At 48.7% G+C, this 15,919-nt stretch overlaps 1 protein-coding gene across 1 annotated transcript in view; it reads right to left on the reverse strand.

Annotated features, from left to right (window-relative positions):
- The window catches only part of LOC120375425 (zinc finger protein 271-like), a gene marked incomplete at both ends in the record, with an annotated part of 52,507 nt that extends 39,687 nt beyond the window's left edge, over nucleotides 1-12,820 (reverse strand). The window contains one exon of the mRNA XM_039496059.1: nucleotides 12,377-12,820. Within this exon, the coding sequence (XP_039351993.1) occupies nucleotides 12,377-12,820 (444 nt within the window). The remainder of the gene's footprint in view (nucleotides 1-12,376) is intronic.
- Between the last annotated feature and the right edge of the window lie 3,099 nt (nucleotides 12,821-15,919).

A 15,919-nucleotide genomic window follows, 5' to 3' on the forward strand; every position in this document is an offset into this window, starting at 1 on the left:
GGCGCAGGTGCTGAGGTGGGAGAGGCACCGGCCTGGCCAAAATGGAGCTGGGCCAGGATGCGGCTGGGCAGGCAGGACCCAGCCCAGGAGCAGAACCAGGCAGGGTGGCTCCGGGGCTTGTTGTGTGGGCAGCAGCGGTCCCAGGAGCCCAGCCCCCATTTCCAGCAGGAGGCATCGCCCTGCCCGGTCAGTGGGACCTTCCAGCCTTCCCAGGGCAGGAGGTGGAGGATCCTCTCCCAGCCTCAGCAGCTCGGCCCGCTCCCCATGGGACAGCAGCAGCGCCTGGGACTCGGACAGCAGTGAGGCCGACGGACGCTTCTGCTTTGTTCCGGGTGAGGAGCCAGGCTGGGCTCAGGGAGGGGTGAGGAGGGGGCTGTGAAAACCCCAGGCCCTCGAGCAGAGCTATGGGGGTGGGTCCCCAGCTCAGGGGTCTGGCCTGAGCCACTGAACCCCACTGACACTAGATGCTGCCACTTTAATCCTTGGTGCTCCATTGGGTGGGGGGTGGGAGGCACCTCCCAGGGAGTCCAGGACAGTGGGGGGGGTCTCTTTGCAAAGCCACAGGGGTCTCTGAGGTTTCCCTGGCTCCTCGCCCCTGTCCTGCCTGGCTGATGTCAGCGTCTCTCTGTGAGGTCACCACCTCCCCACCACCTTTGACCAATAGTCTGAGGTCCTGCAAAAGGCCTTTGTGATGTCACTGCCACACCCCTCCCTTGCTGTGCCAATGTCCTGCTCCTGCCCAGGCACTTTGGAGGTTTGAGCTACTCCCTGTGGCTCACCCCACTCAAGGAGCGTTCGTTCTAGGCAGCAAGCTGGCTAGACAGGAAAACATCAGACGCTGCTCCCAATGCTACACTCAGTTTTTCAGAAATTAGTCGACTTTATGGCCAGAAGAGACCATTAGAGCATCTAATCTGACCCCCTGCATATCAGAGGCCTCCTGTATGACACAAGAGCTACTTTTGGGGCAAACACATTCCAGAAAGGCATCTAGTGTTCAGACTTGGCTACACTTGAGAGTTGCAGCACTGGTGTTGGCTTTACAGTGCTGTAACTCACTCACCGTCCACACTTCCAAGGCGCATACAGCGCTGTATCTCCCTGGCTACAGCACTGGCTGTACTCCACTTCTACAAGAGGAATAAAGACTATAGCACTGCTGATGCAGTGCTGCCCCGCCACTGTGGCCACCAAAAGCGCTGTTATTGGCCTTCAGAAGTATTCAGCACTATCCCAGAGTGCCTGTTCTAGCTACTCTGCTCATCAGTTCGAACTCTACTGCCCTGGCCTCAGGTGACCAGCTGTCAGACCCACCCTTTAATGCCCCGGAAATTTAAAAAAAATCCCCTTCCTGTTTGCTCAGCCAGGTGTGGAGTGCAATCAGTGAATCTTTCCAGGTGACCATGCCTCCACGTGGCAAATGAGCCCCAGCATGGAGAATGGCGAGTTGCTGGACCTCATCAGTGTTTGTGGGGAGGAAGCTGTGCAGTCCCAGCTGTGCTCCAGCCATAGGAATTACGAAACCTTTGGGCAGATATCAAGGGCCATGCTGGAAAGAGGCCATGACCGGGACGCGCTGCAGTGCAGGGTTAAAGTGAAGGAGCTGCGGAGTGCCTACTGCAAAGCCCGCAATGGAAACCGCCGCCCCCACGACCTGCCGATTTTACAAGGAGCTGGACACAATACTTGGGGGTGACCCACCGCCAATCCGACAACCACGATGGACACTTCAGAGCAGGGGAGGAGGGGAAAGCGAGAGGGAGGGTACTGGAGTCGGGGGAGACACCCCGGAGTCCCTGGAGGCAAGCAGCCAGGAGTTCTTCTCAAGCCAAGAGGAAGGTAGCCAGTCGCAGCACCCGGTACTTGGTGGAGGACAAACAGAGGAGCAGGTTCCCAGTAAGCGGCTTTTATTTTCAGGATGGAAATTTTTCGGGAGAGGCGGGAGGGTTACGGCTGCATGCATGCATGCCTAGATGCAGAATAGCGCACTGATGTGGTCTATCACGTCCCGGTAATCGGCCTCAGTAATCTCATCAAAAGTCTCATCCAGAGCGTGGGCAATGCGCTTGTGCACGTTTATTGGGAGAGCCATTGTGGTCCTTGTCCCAGTCAGGCTAATGTGTCCACGAGGGGTGGGGGGACCATTGCTGCACACAGGCAAGCTGCATAGGGGTCAGGGCGGAATCCACATTGCAGTAGAAGACCCTCCCGCTCTTCCCAGGTGACCCGCAGCAGCGAGATATCTTCCAGGATACACTCCTGTGGAAAATGTTGGGATAGTGTTCAGTGTAGGTGCCCCCTGCAGTTGTTGGCTCTCCCCAAGGCACAGAAACCCAGAGGACAGTACAGCCCTGAAACAACTAGTCCCCCTTACTCCCCCTTTCGGGGCTCCCGTGGGTTATGTGCGCTCTCTTTGGGATGGGAAAATTACGTTATTGTGAAGACTGTATGTGCCCTCCTTAAGTGCAGGGGAATTACTCTGTCTGGTATAAACAATGCTGCCTCTGTTAAGTGTTGCATTTTGCCTTTACAGATGCAACCTTGAGATCTCAGCTGTCCGTGTTATCACTGGCTGAGAGACTGCAAAACCTCTGGCAGAGACAGCGAAAAAGCAAAGACGACATGCTGCACGAAGTGATGCACCAACCTCTCACAGAAAATCAAAAAGCGCAGAAGTGGAGGGAGAGGGAAAGCAGGATCCGCAAGGAAAATGCAGCGCACAGGAAGCAAAGCACGGAGCGGCTGATAAGCATCCTGGAGCACCAAGCGGACTCTATCCAGGCTCTCGTAGCCATGCAGGCAGAGCACTACCGCCCCTGGTTCCCCCCTGCACCCCTTGTCCCAAAGCTCTTTCCCTTGTGCCCCCATATTAGCTCCAACCCCCCTTCCCCAACATCGAGGTTCTCATCACCACCAGCTGCCCCCAACACCTGTACGTTCACCAACCAGCCCTGAGAACTATGACCCTTACCCTCTGCACTCAACCCCCATCACCATGCAGTATAGCCACCCTGGAGTGCAGCAGTCATTGCACAGCACTCCAGCCAGGACATATTTAAACCTGTGAGTGTACAGTTCCCCACCCCACCCCCCTGCCCTTTCAGATTCCCAAAAAGTTGTGTGTCTTTCCATAAAGTAATTTTCTTTTCAATAAATGAATTCTTGGCTTTGAAAACAGTCTTTATTATTGCATAAAGTCAAAGATACCTTAGCCCAGGAAAGACACAGGCACTGCAAATCAGCTTAGCAAACACAGATTCCCACTAACATTGTAACCACTGCACTTCACTCCTGTGCAAGGCACCAAACATTACTGTTGGTTTTCAGCCTCAAATTCCTCCCTCAAGGCATCCCTAATCCTTGCAGCCCTGTGCTGGGCCTCTCTAGTAGCCCTGCTCTCTGGCTGTGCAAATTCAGCCTCCAGGACTTGAACCTTGGAGGTCCATGCCTGATTGAATCTTTCACCCTTCCCTTCATAAATATTATGAAGGGTACAGCACACGGATATAACCGCAGGGATGCTGCTTTCCCCCAAGTCCAGATTCCCATACAGAGATCACCAGCACCCCTTTAAATGGCCAAAAGCACACTCTACAGTCATTCGGCACTGGCTCAGCTTGTAGTTGAACCGTTCCTTGCTGCTGTCAAGGCTCCCTGTAGGGTTTCATGAGCCAAGGCAGTAACGGGTGTGGGTCTCCAAGGATCACAATGGGCATTTTGACGTCCCCTACTGTGATCCTCTGGTCTGGGAAAAAAGTCCCGGCCTGCAGCTTCTTGAACAGGCCACTGTTCCGAAAGATGCGTGCATCATGCACCTTTACGGGCCAGCCTGCGTTAATGTCAAAGAAATGCCCACGGTGATCCACAAGCGCCTGGAGAACCATAGAGAAATACCCCTTCCGATTAACGTACCCAGATACTAGGTGGGGTGGTGCCAGAATAGGAATATGGGTCCCATCTATCACCCCTCCACAGTTAGGGAAGCCCATTTGTGCAAAGCCATCCACAATGTCCTGCACATTTCCCCAGAGTCACAGTTCTTCTTAGCAGGATGCGATTAATGGCCCTGCAAACTTGCATCAACACGATTCCAACGGTCGACTTTCCCACTTCAAACTGGTTTGCGACGGATCAGTAGCTGTCTGGAGTTGCCAGCTTCCAGATTGCAATAGCCACCCGCTTCTCCACCGGCAGGGGCGGCTCTAGGCACCAGCAAAACAAGCTGGTGCCTAGGGCGCCAAATCTAGGGGCGGCAGGCTGCACCGGCGGACCTGCGCGGTCATGCCTGCGGGAGGTCCACCGGAGCCCGGGACGACCGGACCTGCCGCAGGCATGACTGCGGAGGAGCGCTCGTCCGCGGCTCGGCTGGACCTCCCACAGGCATGACTGCGGCAGCTCAAGCGGAGCCGCGGGATCCGCGAACCGTCCGCAGCCGCAGGGGGTCCAGCCGGGCCATGCGGGACCAGCGGACCCTCTGCAGTCATGCCCGTGGGAGGTCCGCTGCTCCCGCGGCTCCGGGGCGCCTCCCGCGCATGACTGCTTGGGGCGGCCAAAACTGTAGAGCCGCCCCTGTCCACCGGCAGGGCAGATCTCAATCTTGTGTCCTTGTGCTGCAGGGTGGGGGTGAGCTCCTCACACAGTCCCATGAAAGTGGCTTTTCTCATCCGAAAGTTCTGCAGCCACTGCTCATTATCCCAGACTTCCATGACAATGTGATCCTACCACTCAGTGCTTGTTTCTTGAGCCCAAAAGTGGCGTTCCATGGTGCTGAGCATGTCTGTGAATGTTACAAGCAATTTTGTGTCGTACGCGTTATGCGACTCGCTATCATTGTTGCACTCCTCACTGTCACTTTGGATCTTAAGGAATAGCTCAACTGCCAAATGTGATGTGCTGGCGAGACTCGTCAGCAAACTCCTCAGCAGTTCAGGTTCCACTTTCCAGACCGAAGCGGAACACAGAATTGCGCTGCACAGAAAACGTTGAAAGATGCAAGATGGCGCCAAACATGGACGGAAAAACAGGGATTGCTGGGATGTGAAGCGATGCATCACAGGGCATTGGGAGAGGAACCAGAATGATCCACACCCTCTGCACCCTTCCCACAACCCATGGCACCAGAATGGGAAGAGGTGCTCTGTGGAATAGCTGCCCATAATGCACCACTCCCAACACCACTGCAAATGCTGCAAATGTGGCCACACTGCAGCGCTTTCCCTACACAGCTGTACGAAGACAGCTTTAACTCCCAGCACTGTACACCTGCAAGTGTAGCCAAACCCCCAGTCTCACTGATGCCATGTCACCTCCTGTGATGTTACTGACATAATCTGTAACGGTACAGATCACCGTTGTGGCCACTGTTCTCTATTTGCAGCCAATATTGTAGAAAGGTTGTTGTGTAAGGGGTCTATGTGGAGGTTCTGATTGACTGATTATAATGATGCTATCTCTAGATGTCTATCATTTTTTGTAGTTGACGTTATGAATATTGGCTCTATGCTGCCCATATTTCAAACTTGTGCTCTGCTTCCGGGAAATACCCCAGACAAGTTGGTGTCAGTTCTGCCTCGCCTCCTTGATGGCCCACTAAGGACCATCTACAATCGACCCACTGACAGAAGGCAGATACACCCTGTGACTCAGCAAGGTCTGCAGGGACCTGCCTATGGACAGAACTCGAAGGTTTTTCTGTGCCACGTGCTGGATCGAGTGTCCTTGCGACAAAGAAAGCAAAGACCACATGGCAAGAGACTATAAAGGCTGATGCCTCATCTCCAGTCCTGCTTCTACCTCTGGAGGACTTTGCTACAAACTGAAGCTCTAGACAAAGGACTGAATGACCCATCCCAGCTGGGGATGGACTCCAGAGACTTGATTTGAACCTGAAGTTTATTCCATCACTGCTACAAGCCTGAACCAAGAACTTTGCCATTACTGGATGTAACTGATTCCTTTAACAATTTTAGCTCTCATCCATATTTCTTACTTTTTATGAATAAACCTTTAGATTTTACATGCTGAAGGATTTGCTAGAGCGTGATTTGTGGGTAAGATCTGATTCATCTATTCACCTGCATTTGGGGCTTGGTCCTTTGACAGAACCCGTTTTCTTTTACTGGGGTATCGGTTTTCATAACCATTCATCCCCATAAGGAGCGGGGCTGGTGGTGATAGAAGGGAACTGGAATAGCTGAGGGAATTGCTTGTATGACGTCCGATTGGCCAGTGGGGTAAAACCAAAGTTCTCCCGGCATGGCTGCTGTGACGTGCTTTAATAGTAAAGGGCACCCAGCCTCGGGCTGTGACTGCCCTGCTCCAAGCACTTGGCCCGGACTTGATCCTCTCAGCAGTGTCCGCCAGAGGCCGCATCGTTACAGGGGTTGTCCAGGATTACAGCTGGGAACTCTCCGAAGCTCGGATGCGCTTCCTCAGCTAGGGGAAGTATGTAACCCACACACCTCCCGGGTGTGGTGGGGCGTCCCAGCTAGTGGCACTGGGATTACTTAGAGGGAGAGATAAAACGAGTCTTTTCTACAGTCTTAGCTAGCAGCTAGGTGGCTTTCAGTTCATGCTGTAGAGGCCCACGCACTAAGCTCCTGAGTTCCCAGTTCGATCCCACCCACCGACAAGTCACTGACCCGGATCTGTCAGCGTAACAGACACAGCTGCCACCCCAAGAAGGAGAGAGCTGCCATGCCATACCCGGCTGCAAAGAGGTGCCAAGCAGTGAGCTGACACTGTTCAGAGCTTCCTGTGACAAACTGCAAACTTTGGACAATAGTGAGGTGGCAGGAAGTGTTGCCCTCAGAGTGGCCTGGGTCAGAGCCCATGGGAGGCCCTGGGCTCCCCCACTATCTGCTGCGTCCTTCCACCCCAAAGGACCAAAACCCTGACCACTAGGCAACTTCCTCAAGAGCGAAGGCTGTCACGAGGCATCTGTCTTTGAAAATTTGCAGAGGATGCGGGAGCAGAAAGGGGAGAGAGGATGAGGTGGCTCTTGGGAAGAGGGAGGGAGCCTTATGGGAATCTCTTGTTTACCGCCATCAACCCAATGATCAGATCATTGATGCCTAGAATCTTCCCTGACATGTTGTAATTGATTGGATCTAGGTTTTAAAACAGTTACCACATTTGCAGATGGAGAAATGTCAGCGAGTTGAGTGGAAGGCCATTGCAAGCTCAGCTAATTAGGCAATGTGGCTTATGCCCCATCTAACAAGCTCCTTAAACAATAGCTCCCAGTTTTCATTTACATTCTTCTGTTTAGTGTTTTTTCTCCAAAACACTTTCACTGATCATTTGGGTCAGCTTTGGAAAGTTAGCCCTTTCAGTGCACCAAATATAAATATTGCTGTCGAGGACTGCCCTCTATTGGTCATAAGAACAGCCAGACTGGATCAGACCAATGGTCCAGCCAGCCCAGAATCCTGTCCTCCCACAGTGGCCAATGCCAGGTGCCCGCGAGGGAATCAACAGAACAGGGAATCATCAAGCGATCCATCCCGTCGCCCAGTCCCAGCTTCCGGCAAACAGGCTGGGGACACTTCAAGAGCATGGTTTTGTATCCCTGCCCATCCTGGCTAATAGCCAATGATGGACCCATCCTCCATCAACTTATCTAGTTCTTTGGTAGACCCTGTTATAGTCTTGGCCCTCACAGCATCCTCTGGCAATGTTTCCCCAGGTTGACTGTGTGTTGGGTGAAGAAATACTTCCTTTGGTTTATTTTAAACCTGCTCTCTATTCATTTCATCGGGTGACCCCAGTTCTTGTGTTATGAGTAAATAGCACTTCCCTACAGAGCCAGACTAACACGGCTACCCCTCTGATACTTCCTTATTTACTTTCTCCAAACCCGTCATTTTATAGACCTCTATCCTAGCCCCGCCTTAGTCATCTCTTTTCCAAGCTGAAAACTCCCCTCAGTCTTATTAATCTCACCTCACATGGAAGCTGTTCCACACCCCAATCATTTTGGTTGCCCTTTTCTGTGCCTTTCCCAATTCCAATATATCTTTTTGAGATGGGAGACCAGCTCCAGTATTCAAGATGTGGGCCTACCACAGATTTATAGACAGGCAATATTATATTTCTGTCTTGCTGGCCATCCCTTTCCTAATGACTTCCCAACATTTTGTTCGCTTTTTTGACTGCCAATGCACATTGAGTGGATGTTTTCAGAGAAGTATCCACAGTGACTCCAAGATCTCTTTCTTAAGTTGTAAGAGCTAATTTAGACCCCATCAGTTTAGATGTAGAATTGAGATCATGTTTTCCCATGTGCATTACTTTGCATTGATCCACATTGAATTTCATCTGCTTTTTTGCTGCCCAGTCATTCACTTTGGTGAGATCCCTTTGTCACACTTCACACTCTCTTTTGGATGTAACTAACTTGAGTTGGTTTGTATCTGTCATGAATAGTTAGTAAAGGGTTAAAAATAGTACCTGGTAGGCACCTGACCTGAGGACCAATCAGGGAAGAGAATTTGAAATTTCTAGGAGGGAACTTTTTCCCTCTGATCCTATGTGTTTTGTCTTTAGCCGTCTGGAGTTACAAGAGTCCAGATGTTTTAATCAAGTCTACAAGTTTCTACCTTTCTGAACTAATTTCTTCTAGTCAAGATAGTGAGTATTAGAAAGATACTTTGTGTCATTATCTAATAATCCTATGTTTGCAATTCTGTGTGTTTGTTATTGATTATTCTTAATTCTGCCTGTACTGGTTGTACTGAGAAGAGAGAGGAGTCTCTCCAGAACTTAGCAAGGTTATACCCTAGGAGTGTCCAGCTTGGACTCATAGTGATTCTGTATTTTCTTGTTTTTCTTTTAATAAATTCTTTCTATAAAGATTTGATTAAATCCCTTCTACTGTGGATATAGGGGAAGGGGCTAAGACATTCTCTCTTGGTGGTGAGACAGCTTATCTCCGGGCAGAGAAGGGAGGGGGAAGAGATAGTTCCTCTTGGGTTTGATTCAAGCAGTTTGAATCAGGTATCTCTTTCCTGGACTAGGGAAGGGGAGGGGGAGGTAAGTCCCTCTTTGTGTTGAGTCAAGGATTTGACTCGGTGTATATCTTCCCAGTGGCTAGGAGAGAGGGAGGGGGGAGGTTCCTCCTCTGTGAGTTGATCTGTGTTCCCCAGGGAGTGTCTTCTGCGGGAGACAGGGGGAAAACAGGGGTGTCCTGGCCCACGTAATTGACCGAGGTGGTGGCAGCAAAGGAGACCTACCCTAGGATTTTGGGGTGGGGAAGACATGGGTCCTCACCTTGAAACCCCAGTTTCAAGTGAGGGTAGACTCTGACAGTATCATCTGCAAATGTTTCCACCTCACTGTTTACCCTTTTCCAGATCACTCAGGAGTATGTTGAACAGTGCTGGTCCCAGTACAGACCCGAGGGGGACACCACTATTTACCTCTCTCCATTCTGAAAATCAGACCCTTTCGTTCTTGCCTTTGAACCAGTTACCTATCCCAGAGAGGATCTTCCATCTTATCCCATTTTGCTTCAGAGCCTTTGGGGAGAGACCTTGTCAAAGGTTTTCTGAAAATCTAAGTATTCTATATCCACGGGATCACCTTTATTCACATGCTTGTTGACTCCCTCAAATAATTATAGTAGATTCGTGAGGCATGATTTTCCTTTACAAAAACCATTCTCCATTATGTTCAGGAGCTCCACTATACAAGGATGCTTGAAATGAATGTGAACACTCAACATTTTGCTGTCCAAATGCATAAAAACCTAGCAAACCTGTCCATCAGCTGAAATCAGTTCCAATCCTCTAAGTGTCTAGTTTATGTTTTCATCAATTAAACAAAGGGATCATATGAATGTACATTTGCAGATCCCTCTTCTCCAGGGCTGTGCTGTGCAGAAGAACAAGAACCACATCCAGCTGCAGTTCAGGAGTCTGACGAGCAAAGGCAACTTGCTGCAGGCTAAAGTCACCAGCACTTGGGCTCCTTCACATTCAGCCAACGGCTGGGCCCCCAGGACAAGGCATGAGAAGACGACAGTGGCTCTGAGCAGGAAAATAGCCACCAAGAAGCTGGCCAAAGCTGTCAAGATCCTCAGGAAGGTCACCATGCCCATGTCTAGAATGTACTGACTGCAGCGGGGACCAAAAAGGCAGAGAAAAGCCCTCAAAAGTTCTAAGCTGCCAAGCCCCAGAAGGTGATCACAATCCTACCTAAAATCAAGACAGGATAAGGCTAATGTCATCTCCAAAGCCAGGACTAAGAAGGTAACACTGAGAAAGAAGTGGAGAGATTTCCATTGGGATGACTCCTGCTCCCCTAATGGCTCTGTTATGAATCACCATGGACCACCCAGAGAGATCAAAGTCCTGCAGGACAAACAGCCCCATGGACAGTATAATGAAGTGGTGGCGGGTGGGGGAAGTGCTGTGTTTTGTGTAACACCTGCCAGGTGAGTGATGCACTGACAGGGCAGCTGCCCTTGAGCTCATTCTCTTCGATCTGCTTCTGCTGTTACTTCAGAGCCAGCACTACTGGGAGTGTGTCCCTGTCACTTCACCAGCTCTAGAACAGGCTCTGTCTGCAGCCCAGCTCTGATTAATCCCACTTTTTAATGTATTCCTACTGCGATACTTTCCCAGTTCTCTGCCTCATCCTAACATTCCGTCAGAGACTGAATATGGGGAGGATGGACTAATTTGTGTGACATTCGGTAAGTTGCCATCGTATGTGATTGAAACCTCTGCTGGAGGTGGGCAGGAGCCTGTTACACACATAAAATAGCTAAGCTTGACCAAACTACCTGCTACACATTCAAACCTTCCTGTACACACACAATAGAAATTGGGGCTCTGAGAAATGGCAACTTTCATTTAACACAGATCATTGTTTTCTGTACTTCCAGAGGCACTGAAGTAGCAGCTATTTTAAAGTAATGTGCTTCTATTTCATGATCAGCAGCAGAGCCTCTGTCAATTTGCCACCCATAGAGCTGATTGTTTCTAACTGCAGGGTTAGCCAGACCATTCAGTAACATTATCGCTCTGTTTACAAAGCCTTTGGGTTAGTGACAAATCATGAGACTTAACTCTTCCTGCTGTAATTCAACTGACTCCAGTGTCTCTTTCCCCATTTCTGGTTCCAAGAAAATAAATTAAAACAACCTTCAGAACTAACATGCCGTGGGAAAGTGGAAATGTTGATAGCTCAAATAATTCAGTTTCTTCTGTATCTTGTGTGTGTCTATCTGCTTTCTGTGTGTGACCAGTGGGGCTTTTTGTTTGCTCCTGGCAGGTGCAACCCTGTCAGATTTGTCTGTGGGGAGGGGCCAGAGAAGACAGACACCCTGGCCTTCCAGGTTGGGGTTAGGCAAAGGAATAACAACCCTGTCCCACAAAAAACAAAATATGTTACAGAAACAGTGGTAGGAACAGTGCTAGAGAAACTGGTAAATAATCACAGTGCCCTGGCTTGAAGTAATCGGAAACACAGAATTCAAAAAGCAAAGCTCAGGGGCTATTTCGGGTTTATTCTCTGAGCTTAGCCATGTGCTATAGCACAGGGAGCACTTTGGGAAGTCTCCCATCCCACAACGGGGGAAAGGAAAAGGATTCTTAGGCTCTAGCACGGATTGAACGAGGATGGTGATGGGGAATAAGGGAATCCCTCTGACTTACCCTAACTACGTCTGTTGTTACAATGGGTGAAATGACATTTTTCCCTATCCCTGCCCTGTTCCTGCTCTTTGTTATAGTTCAATATATTTTAAGTGTGGAAAATAATAAAAATATCTGCTCCCCAGCACAACCTAAAGCAACATCAGAGCAACTGGGAATGAAACAATTGGTTCCCCAAGGGAGAACTCGATGACTAACAATTGCTGTGAAATGGGGGAACAGTATAACCGTGATGCTCAGGGTTTGTTTAGACTAGGAAAAGTGATGGAGTTTAGGTCAGGTCAAGGGGAAAGCTAATGCCAACCCCTGCACCTGGGCTACATCTGCTCTACAACTATAATTGTCTTGTTACACCAAGATCACTAACTTAAGCAGCCGCCATGTACAGCCCTAGTGGCTGTCAGGCACAGGTACTTTTTGCCTCAGTGTAGCTTGTTGGGATCAAACCCCTCTCCCACCTGGAGTTGATGAACATTCCTGGCAGGAGGGACACACACTCCTACGACTCAAAGGAAAGGAGTTGATAGAAAAGATCACAGGACTGACCCCAAAGAAGGGTGAGCTGCAAAAGGCAGAAGCAGGCAACTGATCTGGTGGAGCTGAGAGACCTTGGTGAAGATGGTGCAAAAATCACTATGTGGGAATTAGCAAATGTAATTAAAAAAACCAAACTTTGGCCAGCCCTAGTCAAGGGATTTATAACAGTTCTCTCTCATGTGGATTTTCTGATGTCTAATAAGGCTTGTGTGCTGATTGAAGCTTTTCCCGCACTCAGAGCACGTGTAGGGCGTCACCCCTGTGTGGATTCTCTCATGTCTGATAAGGTGAGAGCGCCGATTGAAGCTTTTCCCGCACTCAGAGCACGTGTAGGGCGTCACCCCTGTGTGGATTCTCTCATGTCTGATAAGGTGAGAGCGCCGATTGAAGCTTTTCCCGCACTCAGAGCACGTGTAGGGCGTCACCCCTGTGTGGATTCTCTCATGTCTGATAAGGTGAGAGCGCCAATTGAAGCTTTTCCCGCACTCAGAGCACGTGTAGGGCGTCACCCCTGTGTGGATTCTCTCATGTCTGATAAGGTGAGAGCGCCGATTGAAGCTTTTCCCGCACTCAGAGCACGTGTAGGGCGTCTCCCCTGTGTGGATTCTCTGATGTGTGATAAGGTCAGAGCTCCGCCCGAAGCTTTTCCCGCACTCAGAGCATGTGTAGGGCGTCTCCTGTGTGGATTCTCTGATGTGTAATAAGGTTTGAGCACTGATTGAAGCTTTTCCCGCACTCAGAGCACGTGTAGGCATCTCCCAGTGTGGATTTTCTCATGTCTGATAAGGACAGAGCTCTGATTGAAGCTTTTCCCGCACTCAGAGCACGTGTAGGGCGTCTCCTGTGTGGATTCTCTGATGTGTGATAAGGTGAGAGCTCCGCCAAGCTTTTCCCGCACTCATGGCACATGTAGCGTCTCTTCCAAGTTGATTCTGTTGCGTGGAATAAGGGCTGAGTGGCTACTGTAGTTTTCGTCTGGCCTCTGCTGAGTCTCACAGGCTTTTGTGCTTTCTGGGAGTGCACAACTCCTGGAAACATTCCCTTTGGATCTTCCTGATAACAGCCAATGTGGATCTACTTGCACAGTGTCTTCCTGCTGGGGTTTCTCCTCCTCGTTCTCACTCACCAGCCCATCGCCGGATGGGAGACAGAGAGAATCCAGACATAGGTCACTCCCTGTGCCTGAGAAAAAGGAAATGTCAGAGAGAGGAATGGAAAAAGGGATGAACAAACCAAAATATATGTGGGAGAGATCAAACCTATCAGGTGCTGATTTTCCCCAAGCCCTTCCACAGAGAAGGGAGGAAGGCATCAGTTCTGGGTCCTCATTGCACCATAACTCTCAGGGGAAGTGAGATCGGGGAGGGACCTGCTGCCAGTTGTCAGTCAGAATAGGAGGGAAGCCATGAGTGACATCTGCCATAATGATTCCACATCTGCAGGGAACAATCCTGAACTTGAAGAGCTCACAGGGTCTTTGTAGGGCATCCCAAATGTTTCCTGCATTTCTAAGCAGTTGTTGAGTTGTTTAACCAAGTCCTCACCTGTGAAGGCAGCTCTCGGGATCACTTCTTTCTCAAGGCCCTGGAGGTCCGGGATCCACGGTTCTTCCCCTCGTTCCAGCTGCGAGATCACATCAGGTTTGGAAATTGGAAACCCTACTGCAGGCAAAGAAAACAAGGGAGGTCAGTGGAATTTGTGGGATACTTGTCACAAAGAATATTCCATAGTTTTAACCCCATCTCATTTTTAGGCAGTAACATCTGTAGCCCTCAGGATTCATCTGCTTGCCTGCATCAATATCTCTTTTTTTATAAGTACAGTATTGTGATAGGTTTATTAATTCATATTAAAAATATGTTTGGCTGTAATGCAAGAAACCTACAGGCCAGAAACCTGCATTTTAAGCTAAAGCAAAGTTAGCATAGCTACATCCTGTGCCCTTTTACCCAGAAAAAGAACTGTTTTTCCTACACCCAAATAAAGTGCCTACGCTTAGGTCTAAGACCCTTTACCTAGACCAACAGACAATGAAGAATAGCAAAGGGGATTTTTCAAAGTTGTACTCACAGACTTAACAAGTACCCCACAAGTGCGCAGATACCTGCCATCCATACGCACACACATACTAGCCTATGGAGTAAGCGTATCCTAACATTTCTATGGGGGAAGACTGAAATTTGGGCATAAGAGGAAGGATTTCGGCATTTATTTCCATAAAAAGAGGTAACCTACCTCACTATAAAAAGAAGTAACCTACCTTTTTTTACCCGCACCTCAACCTCCTCCTCCTTCTCCACACTTCACCATCTTCAACTACGTATTCATGCTATCCATCTACGACAGCTATTAACCAGTAATAGGCCGCACTTATTTTCTTTTCAAACTTTAAGTTCAAAAGGGACTCGGCTAAGCTTGGTCTCTCTAAACTTTATTTTAATTTGTGTATTAGATTATTTAGTTGAGCTAAAAAGTAAATTCCAAAGTAGCTTTGACAGCTCTTTACATTAGTTTCCCTTGCAAGAGCTGTGAAACCAGAACCGCCAGAGGTGAGGCCAACGCCAGTTTATCAAAACAGGGTGTGAATATTAACCAAAGTTTGCAGCACATAATATTGTATCATCATATATATCTCCTGAATAACAGTAATACAATTGTAACTCTGTAATTCTACCTGTTTTACAATTTACTTACTATTTCATTGAATTTAATAAAAAGTCTTTATGACTATATCTGTCTCCCTGTGAGCTTCCTGTCATACCCTCAAAGGTCCCTTTATCAATTCTGTGGAACCTGATTCGAAACACAAACTTTTATCTTCTGATCAAACAAATTGGCGAGCCTAAACTCATATTAATTAATATAAATGATTAAGTATTATTATTAATTAATTAAAATAAGTACAATACACATTAAATTAAGTTGATAAATCAAATCAACATTACTCACACACCCCAAATAAGGCTACGCATCCCAAGGCCATCTTCCTTGGCTCAAAGTGGCAGGACAGTTACTATTATAACAAATCATATTCACTACCTTAGTGCCTAAAGACCAACTAACAGTGGGTCCCCATTGTGCTAGGCAAAGTACAAACAGAGAATAGTAGATGGCCCATGCCCTGAAGAATTTACAATCTAAATCAGGGGTAGGAAACCTGCGGCAGCGAGCTGATTTTCAGTGGCACTCACACTGCCTGGGTCCTGGCCCCTGGTCCGAGGGGGGGGCCTCTGCATTTTAATTTAATTTTAAATTAAGCTTCTTAGACATTTTTAAAACCTTATTTATTTTACATACAACAATAGTTTAGTTCTATATTATAGACTTATAGAAAGAGACCTTCTAAAAACGTTAAAATGTGTTACTGGCACACGGAACCTTAAATTAGAGTGAATAAATGAAGACTCGGCACAGCACTTCTGAAAGGTTGCCGACCCCTGATCTAAATACACAAGACAGACACAGAATGGGGGAAGGGCTAGAACCCACTGTTAGAATAGACATATTCAGGCCTGCCTGTAAAGCCTATAGTTTAAGAATTTAGGGGTATTTTTATCACTTTGTCTTTATACCCCTGTAACTAGCTAAGAATCAAAATCTCAGTCTGCCTGTGTCTGGGCCTTCTCTCACTGTGACAGTCTGAGGCCTTGTTCTTAGGCTAAGGCCTCTGGCTAAGCAGCAGGGGCAGCCATAAGCTGGGAAGCGAAGGGTCACATCCTCAC

The sequence above is a fragment of the Mauremys reevesii genome, linkage group 12, assembly GCF_016161935.1.
Source record: "Mauremys reevesii isolate NIE-2019 linkage group 12, ASM1616193v1, whole genome shotgun sequence".
Classification (NCBI taxonomy): Eukaryota; Metazoa; Chordata; order Testudines; family Geoemydidae; genus Mauremys; species Mauremys reevesii.